The 9,772-nt window shown below is 38.0% G+C and overlaps 1 protein-coding gene across 2 annotated transcripts in view; it reads left to right on the top strand.

Annotated features, from left to right (window-relative positions):
• Positions 1–9,533, top strand: part of mast3a (microtubule associated serine/threonine kinase 3a) — a 32,424-nt gene extending 22,891 nt beyond the window's left edge. For both annotated transcript variants that reach the window (XM_081374411.1, XM_081374410.1), the window contains exons 21-26: positions 1–119; positions 397–623; positions 6,213–6,335; positions 6,436–6,572; positions 6,662–6,840; positions 7,226–9,533. The exon at positions 1–119 is cut by the window's left edge and continues 79 nt beyond it. In XM_081374411.1, coding sequence (XP_081230537.1) covers positions 1–119; positions 397–623; positions 6,213–6,335; positions 6,436–6,572; positions 6,662–6,840; positions 7,226–8,025 — 1,585 coding nt within the window. In that variant the 3' untranslated portion in view covers positions 8,026–9,533. The remainder of the gene's footprint in view (positions 120–396; positions 624–6,212; positions 6,336–6,435; positions 6,573–6,661; positions 6,841–7,225) is intronic.
• Positions 9,534–9,772: the final 239 nt, after the last annotated feature.

Below are 9,772 nucleotides of genomic sequence, written 5' to 3'. Positions count from 1 at the left end.
CAAGGGTCCACGTCGCCTCGGGCTCCAGCAGGAGACCCCCGAGAAGCCACGACCACCATTTACATGCAAAGTCCCCAAGTCTGCATCTGTGTCTGGCCTTTCCCTCATCATCACAGCAGGTAAAGGGAGCTCAGATGTGTTCATGTAGATGATGTACCATCATGTGATACCATCACATTGAAGGCAACTGAAATTCATGTGACTAACAATAAACAAGTAAAGCAGGTGGTTTCAAGAGAACAATGAACAGTTGAGAGGAACAGAGAGCTTATTGACAAAGATGAAAGTAAAACATTACTTGACATAAATAAACTGTGTTAGATATTTAGTACAATAATGTGGATATTGCAGATATTATGATGCGTTTCATTTATATATGATCCTTTATCGGCATAGATGACATCCCTGGTGGGCTCCAGACAAGCCCCATGTCTTCACACTCCCTCTCATCCAACCCTTCATCTCGGGACTCTTCCCCCAACCGTGACCTCTCTCTCAGCGTATGCAGTCTTCGTCCTCCTGTGGTCATCCACAGCTCTGGAAGGAAGTACGGCTTTGCGCTCCGTGCCATTCGGGTCTACATGGGCGACACAGATGTCTACACAGTGCACCACATGGTCTGGGTGGGTATTCCATTTTATTCCATTAACAACTAGTGATGTGCCAAAACTTCAGCACCCGAAAATATTTGACTACAAATTATTTAAAATGTTTGTCCGAAACAATTTGGGCGGGCCAAAATCACGTTTAATCATGCTTCTCCAATGGTGCGTTTTGCTGTATCAGTGTCTAGTTTGTGCACACAACATGGATAACCTACAACATTTAACAGGGATGTGATTTTTCCGGATTAATCCGGAATTCCGGATTTTCCGACCTGAAAATGTGACCTACGTGAATCATGCAGGGGTGCGTTTCCCGAAAGCATCGTTGGCCAACTATGGTCGCAAGTACATCGCAATGCCCATTGAACTCTATTGGTAACGACGGAACTTGCGACCATAGTTGGCCAACGATGCTTTCGGGAAACGCACCCCAGATCTGTTAAAAAAAAAAAAAAAATGGGGGGCGGGGGGTAATCTCACAGCCGTCACCATGGTAACCCGGGACGGAACCATCGCCGCGAATCGCGGCCACACCGGGCGGCACGTCAACATGGTTAGGGACTCATAAATTTTGGGGCATCTCGCCCGGGGGGCGGGGTTACGTCCTGCGTCACATCTCTAATGCGGGTTCTCGTCGACCAGGGTCAGCGCGCACACAGGCAGGCACAGAACTAGCTAGCGAACCTAGGTCTTAAATCTAATAAGTTATGTTTTTTACAACACGTTTTTGATGGAAAAGTGATGTTTAATTTCCATAGTCTTTGTTTTGAACGAAAGCGAAATCAGGAATCGCGGTCTTTCAGTTTGTTTATCGTTGCCTAGCTACCAAGGGTTGTACAAGATGTTTTTTTTTATTGCATTACAATATAAATCAATGCAATGGAAATAACACAAAACAATGAACATGAACATGTGGGGATACAGAGAAAATGAAAGTAAATAATAACAGTAAATAAAATACAATTACAATTTACATAAAACTTGTTCTATAATACAGGATGTTTTCAAAGCTTTTTTATTGGAGGGGATTTTTTGAAGTGAAGACAATAATAACTAAATCATAAGCAAAAATTTTGCAACTAGGTTTGAATTTAAGGTATCTTGCTTTGTGGATGTGGTATTTTCCCATCATACAGAACAAGTTTAATATATCATCTAGCTTTTTATTTTCAGAGCCATCAGAGTGAAAAATAACCGTACTGACAGAAATATTACATAACTGATGAAATGCAAGAAATATGGAAGCTGAAATTTGAAGCCAAAATTGTTTAGTATAAGAACATAAGTAAAATAAGTGTAAAATAGATTCTTCCTCCTCTTGGCAAAAAGAGCATAGTGGGGAAATATTACTGTAAAATTTACTTAGACATTTATTACAAGGGTAATAACGGTGAATATTTTTAAAATGGATTTCTTCTATTTTATTATGAAACAAAAATTTGTTTGGCACTGTCCATACCTTATGAAAAGTGATATTTGGTAAAAGCGCTAACCATTCCGGTTGTACAAGATGTGCTGTAGCCTTAATTACAGTGGCCAAGTCGCGTTTCATATTAACAGATGAATAGGCTTCGCTCAGTTTAAATACATCCAACCTGAAATGTCTCTTACAAACTATGATGGGACAATGAATCAATACACTGACATGGCAATGCTAGACAGATAGTCTACTTTGTTTGCACAGTCCTACCGTGATTTTCAGGTTGGATGTATTTAATAAACTGAGCGAAGCCTATTCATCTGTTAATATGAAACGCGACTTGGCCATTGTAAATAATTAAGGCTACAGCACATCTTGTCAAAGAGTATAGAAGTAACAAGAGGCGAAACTCCGTTGCAGTTTTGACAACAGCCACTAGGTGGCGCTTCGGTAGCGCGGCCGCCATTTTGGACTGAACCAACGGCTTTACTGGTAGCACAACTACTGTACAGCATTAACATTATGTCTGAAAATAATTGCAAACAAAGAAAACAGTGTTCTGCCATCAACTGCAACAACTACCAGTGTACAACCAATCAACTAGCATTTCATAGATTCCCCAAAGATCCAGAGAGGTAAAGTAGAAAAGGTTTTATTAACTTTAAAGTGAGCTAACGTCAACGATAACAGGTGCTGTAACGTTAATGTAAGCTATCCCATAACCGCAGTAACAGTTTGCTAACGTTATGTATTTGGTCGAAATTGTCAAGACTCAAAATGGGCTTTTTAAATCGCATACTTTCAGAGATATATGAACACCTAACCTGGCAAATGACCGCTTTATTAATTCATTGTTATCACTAAATTAACCCTTTAACTGTCACCTTTTTTTCGCTTAAACATGAAAATCACTATCCAAACTTAAATGGTTGTAACGTTAGTATGGTTGTAACGTTAATACTATGGTTGGTCTTGTTTTAATTTGTCAGATTATTGTTGAAGTGAAATAAATTATGAAAGTGAAACAGAAAAAAGTTATATAAGTTTGAGTTTATTAAAATGTACAAATTTTAAAATATAATTATTTATGTTTTATATAATATATATATATATATATATATATATATATATATATATATATATATATATATATATATATTACAAAATATATTTTACTCTAGAACTGCAAGAAAATGAAAGCAAAAAATCTGAACAAGTTGTTCCACATTTTAGGTTGATATGTTGATATCTCGCTCCCTCACCCTTTCTGCCGTGTGCTCTAACGTTACACGGTTTGGAGCTGCGCGCTCTTGCTCGCTCGCTCTAGATTCCGGGTGATTTTAGCTAATTTGCGGGCATCAGGGAGCCGCTATAAATATGCGGGAGACTCCCGGATCTTCCGGGAGACATGGGATGTCTGCTCTAGAGATATTAAAAACTAGAAACTACTTTTTAGTTAATTTAACCGCTTTTGAATTTGAACCGGTATAGTTCAATCCTATGACAGCGGTGTTGCGTTCAGTCCAAGATGGCGGAGCTGCAGCTCTGCGCATGGGTGAGTTTGTTGCAATGGAACGTTCTATTGAGTTTCGCCTCTTGTTACTTCTATACTCTTTGATCTTGTACAACTTAAACCCTTGGTAGCTAGGTAACGATAAACAAACTGAAAGACCGCAATTCCTGATTTCGCTTTCGTTCACTAAACAAAGACTATGGAAATTAAACATCACTTTTCCATCAAAAAACGTGTTGTAAAAAACATAACTTATTAGATTTATGACTTAGGTTCGCTAGCTAGTTCTGTGCCTGCCTGTGTGCGCGCTGACCCTGGTCGACGAGAACCCGCATGAGAGAAGTGACGCAGAACGTAACCCCGCCCCCCGGGCGAGATGCCCCAAAATTTATGAATCCCAACATGGTTACAGATGGCAGAGAGATGCAATCTTTCCCCGCCCATCGAGTGCTTGAAGTGCGTCAGAAACAGAGCGCGCGCGCGATCAGTTGTTGGTAATTTGTTGTGTAGCGTGCGCGACGCCGCATCCAATGTAGACAGCATTGCTTTTTTTTTTTTTTTAGGGCGCTTAACACACAGGCTCGTAGAAACGGGCATGGCAGCTCGCGACAGGTCTAGACGCGGTGAAAGTTTCCTGATTGTGACGGATGGCCGAATTTACATGACACATTATAAATGAGCATTATAGTCTGCAATAGATACAGTGCCAAAAAGAAGAGGATAAAAGGGGATAAAGACAATGAATGGACAGTTTATCTAATTGCATAGGAGTAATATACTATAATTTCATGGCAGTTATTTTTACCTTAAACTTTATGCTAGCAGTTGTTCTGAGTTCTCCAGACTGTGTGATTTTGTTACAATCATGTCAGTTTTAAGACACATTTTTTATTATCACTTTTTTATTAATGTTTTACTCTACAGTTGTGCAGTTTTGGGGGGAATACAGTAGCCTACAGGCCAAACGTTTGGAAACATTACTATTTTTAATGCTTTTGAAAGAAGTTTCTTCTGCTCATCAAGCCTGCATTTATTTGATCAAAAATACAGATTTTTATTTTTTATATATATTGTGATATATTATTACAATTTAAAATAATTGGTTTTCAATTTATTTTACTTTAAATTATAATTTATTTCTGTGAAGCAAAGCTGAATTTTCAGCATCATTACTCCAGTCTTCAGTGTCACATGTGACATCCAGTCTATCACATGATCCTTTAGAAATCATTCTAATATTCTGATTTATTATGAGTGTTGGAAACAGTTCTGCTGCCTAATATATTTGATGAATAAAAGGTTAAAAAGAACTGCATTTATTAATTTATCCAAATATTTTCTAATATAAATCTTCTTTACTATCACTTTTTATCAATTTTACACATCCTTGCTGAATAAAAGTATTGATTTATTTCAAAAAAGAAAGAAAAAAAATTACTGACCCCAAATTACTGACCAGTTGTGTATATTGTTGTTACAAAAGATTTTTTTTTTTTTTTAAATCTTCTTTTTTATTTTAATTTTATAACTTTTTATTCATCAAAGTATCCTAAAAGTATCACAGGTTATTAAAAAATATTAAGCAGCAGAACTGTTTCCAACTTTGATAATGAATCATCATATTAGAATGATTTCTAAAGGACTGGAGTAATGATCCTGAAAATTCAGCTTTGCATCACAGAAAAAAATGATAATTTAAAGTATAGTCTAAAAAATGGAAATCCAATTATTTTAAATTATTTTAAATTGTTGATGGCGCACTGTTGATGGCGTGGATTAGACACTTGGCTTTGATTTCCACTGCGACACATCCACCAAATAAGTTGTCATTTGTCATACTGTACAAAAAAAGTTGCATGTTGCACAACTAGCTGTAAAATAAATTAAAATATATATTTTTGTTCAAATAATTTGTTATGGGTCCTGCTTTACTATCCATATAGATCCGCCACCAGTTTGATCGGCGGGGCGGGGGGATGGGGGGTCTTTGTATATTTTCCTGCTTTTTTGTCCTTAGCCAATCACATGCCTGATTTAAACATAAGCTGCATAGACGGTAGGGCTGGGTTAACAATATCAATTTGCCTTTTTTAATCTTCATTTTGTAGTGCCTACCATGCAGTAATCACAGTAAATGAAGTTTTGATGCTCTTTAATATTGTGTGATAGATCTCTGTATCTGTCAGTTCAATAGGCATGTGAACTGATCATCTCTTCTCTTTACTACTAGTTATAGCACAAAATAAACATAAATAAACATCAGAAGGTATGTTGAAAGAAACAGTACAACTTGCCGAAATACATCATGTCTCACGTTAATGCTCAATCAGTTTCAACAGCGGAAAGATGTCAATAAAACAGCTTGTAAACAATGTCACATAATGTTAAATGAAACTCTGTATAGCCATTCAGTATTCATAAATGTGTTGGTTAGCTAGAATTAACAATATAGAGTTAGAAATAGCGCACAGACGATTTGGATCGCAATCTTCTTGCAGGCTATCATTTTTAATCCGCAACTGAATGTTACTTTGAAAATCGTGTAGTGTGAACTCGGCATAAGTGAAAACTAATTTAAAAAAAATCATTTCGGTGCATCACTTTGGTTAGCCATATGAGTGTATAGAGATTACATTTCTTTTAAATGTGCTTTTATGTGTTACCTTTCATCTAGAGCGTTGAAGAAGGCAGCCCTGCTCACGAGGCCGGACTGAGGGCTGGTGACCTCATCACTCATGTGAATGGAGAGTGTATCCAGGGTCTAGTGCACACGGAAGTGGTGGAGCTTCTGCTGAAGGTGAGATTCTCAAATAGATCTGGAACTGAAGGCGGCCCATTCGCTTTAAAAAAAAAAAGGATGGGAGTAGATACTTGATTTCTTGATTTTCTGCTTGTAGAGCGGCAGTAAAGTGACTCTGCAGACGACTCCTCTTGAGAATACGTCCATTAAAACCGGGCCTGCAAGAAAGACCAGCTCAAAGGGGAAAATGGCACGACGCAGTAAAAAGAGCAAACGGAAAGATGGTCAAGACAGGTTGGAAAGATGTTTTATAGCATTTTCTGGAACATTTTAAACCTGTTACATCAAATTTAAGCCCAACTTTTATATCATAACTTTTCCAGCAAACGGCGTAGCCTTTTGAAGAAGCTGCCTAAACACAGTCCAGGGATTCAGAACAGTCGCAGTTTCTCGGCGGGGTTTCAGCACTCTCCTAACGACAGCCTGTCTGACTCTCCAACTCCAAGCCTGTCTCCTGGGCCCAACACCCCATGCAGAAGCCCAGCTCCGGACCTGTCATGTGGTATGACTCAGTCTGTCTCTCTCTGTCAGATCCAGCCTTTATATGCTACGGCTTGTAATTAGTTACGCCTCAAAGAAAAACGCCTCATTCAAGGTTTCAAATTCTTGAAAAAATTAGTTTGGCATGATTTTTTTTTATATTTTTATATTATTTATTAAGAAAATTTAACAAACTGCTTCACTGCTTGCTCGTTAATATTTGAAAAACTTTTGTTTGTAGTGCAGGCTATATATACAATTTCTAAGATTTTTCCACTGTGTGATAGTGTATTGGTGGAGCATTAGAGCTCCAAAATAAATTGTCTTTACATTCTTTTACTAATGAATAAAAACAATTTTTTCAAGTAGTCTGTGATTGATAGGCATTGCTTGTACTCTCTCTACAGATTCAAACTCTCCACAGAGTTCCTCACCCTGCTCAAGCTCTCCAAATTCACCCATCCCTCAAAGTCGACCAAGTTCCCTTCACGTTTTAGGATCCAAGATTGGCCTTCGCTATAGCAAAGCAGGCCGCTGCAAGTCCAGCAACAGTATTCCCCCCTCTCCCCTCGCCTGCAATCCCTCCTCTCAGCCTCTGTCTCCGCAGTGTTCTCCATCTTCCCTCGCTGGAGTTCCCAAAAGCCTCCACTCATTTCATAATAAGATGATGTCCCCACCGACCATCGTGAGACAGACGGTGTGTCCCCGCAGTGCAGAATCGCCCCGTTCACCACTGCTGAAAAGGGTACAGTCATCTGAGAGGCTTTCCGGTGCCCAACATGGAGACAAAAAGGCCTTCTCCATTCGAAGACACACTGTGGAGGGTTCTCAGTGTGAGGCCGAAGGGTTTGAGTCACAAGCTAGTGACATTGCCTCAGGTTTTGTGTGTGTTGGTGACCATGCTAGACAAGGGTTGTACCTGGCTGGTCAACGAGTGAGGGACTCCGGCGGTGTGGTTATGAGGAAGCTAAACTTATCTGAAAGACGAGATTCATTTAAAAAGCAGGAAGCCGTTCAAGAGGTCAGCTTTGATGACTCTGATGACAAGGAGGTCGCAACATCTACACCAGTGCCATCTCATCCACGTTTCAAAGTGGCATGGATCAGCGCAACGCAGGCTGAGGGAAGCTCAGAGAATTCAGAGAGGAAGACCAATGAGCTTGGATCCAGGCTAAAAGAACAGAAGAAACAAGAGGATGGGTGTTAGCCTTAGATATGTCCAGAAAACTGTGAGACTCCGATGTACAGGTGCTTCCATGATCATTTGAAACATACTCAGAGAAAAGACAGGGGTTCAAAGTCTTTGTTTAGTATCATTTATTCATAAGTTAGAAGTCATTCACCTTCCAAACTGTCTTTTAATGGGATAGTTCACCCAAAATGGAAAATTCTGTTGTTCCTTATGTTGTTCTAAGCCTGTATGATTTTCTTTCTTTTGTGGGACATATAAGAAGATCTTTGGGAAATTGTCTCAATGTTGGTTTGGACCCTACTGACTTCCAGAAACTTTCTTGAAACAAAATATTTCTGTTCCACCGAAGAAAGTCATACAGGTTTGAGATGCCATGAGGGTGAGTAAATGATGAATTTTCATTTTTGAGTGTACTATCCCATAAAATTAGTTTTACCAGGTAGCACAGTGACCTTTTGTAGATTTTTTTATTTTTTTATTTATTGTATTTTCTTTTACACAAGACAGGAATAGAAAGGTCATACAGTAGGATCGCTTTCTGAGAATTTGCACATAATGTGGTCCTGCTGAGGTTCAATTACTGTTGTTTTTTTTTTTTTTATTCTCATAAATATCAGTATCATATAATGTCTATTTGGTCAACAAAATGTAGTTATATGTTGAGTTCCATTTTGTCAAACTCGGATGTACAGGAAATGAATCATGTGTTCTGTCGGTCATACCCAATATTATTCCAGCACCTAAATAATGAATTTTAAGAAGCCATTCAGCCAATGTTGGCATTGTGGTGTATCATGTTTACCTGAGTGTACTTTTTCTCATTAATTGGAAAGAACAAATTGGCTTACGAATACTAATTTGGTAATACCTTTTTATTTATAATATTTTGGATCTGGTGTATGGTGTAGCAGTGTTGTACAACTGAAATCATTTGACCTATGTAACCTTTAACAAACGGTGGTTTTCTGTCTCAGTGTTTTGAAGTCTGACTTGTGGAAATGTCTTTTCTCTTGAATTCACACAACAGCCATATGGCTTTGTTTTTTGTAAATGTCATAGATTTAATCTGCCTGATAGCCTTCTGCAGTGTTGTCATCTGCTTGTTTGCTTGGAAAGAAATGGCAGAAATCATTGTTACTTCACTTGTAACATGAGCTTTTTGTGCAATGGTTTGGTTAAACTGGATTGCTTCCTGATTCATTAATCAGAACTATAGAGACAGAAGTTCAGATACTTGTAACTTGCACTCCCAGTCTGACTTGTCTGTCTTTCTCTTTTTCTGTATCTCAGATTAATGTGGCACTATTTCCTCGAGTTCACACACTACCTTCATATTTTTTGTATGGTACTGTTCTTTTTTTTTTAAGTAGAAGTTCTCTGTAATCATTTTTTTGTTATTAACACAACCTGATTTAAAGGACTCAAAAAGATCATAGACTCTCATACTAAATCCATTCACCCACAACTGCATTTGTAAAGTTTGGATTAACAGTGATTAAATGTGTACATAATTGCTGATAATCATGTCAGTGTCAGTGCTTTTCCTGTTGTGACTGTGAATAGGTTTTCTACTAAAGTGTTACTGGCCTCTGGTATATCTATTGCCTCAAGGATTGATCAAAATACTCTACCGTTTAAAAGTTTGGGGTCTGTAAAAAGTTCTTTATTCTCACCAAGCTGCATTTGGTAAAAAATAAAGCACAAAGTTATATTGTGAAATATTTTTGCAGTTTAAGAAACTTTTAAAATATTTTCTAAACTG

The sequence above is a fragment of the Scardinius erythrophthalmus genome (genome assembly GCF_964197995.2).
Source record: "Scardinius erythrophthalmus genome assembly, chromosome: 9".
In the NCBI taxonomy this organism is placed as follows: Eukaryota; Metazoa; Chordata; class Actinopteri; order Cypriniformes; family Leuciscidae; genus Scardinius; species Scardinius erythrophthalmus.
This window is presented reverse-complemented; position numbering and strand designations above follow the sequence as displayed.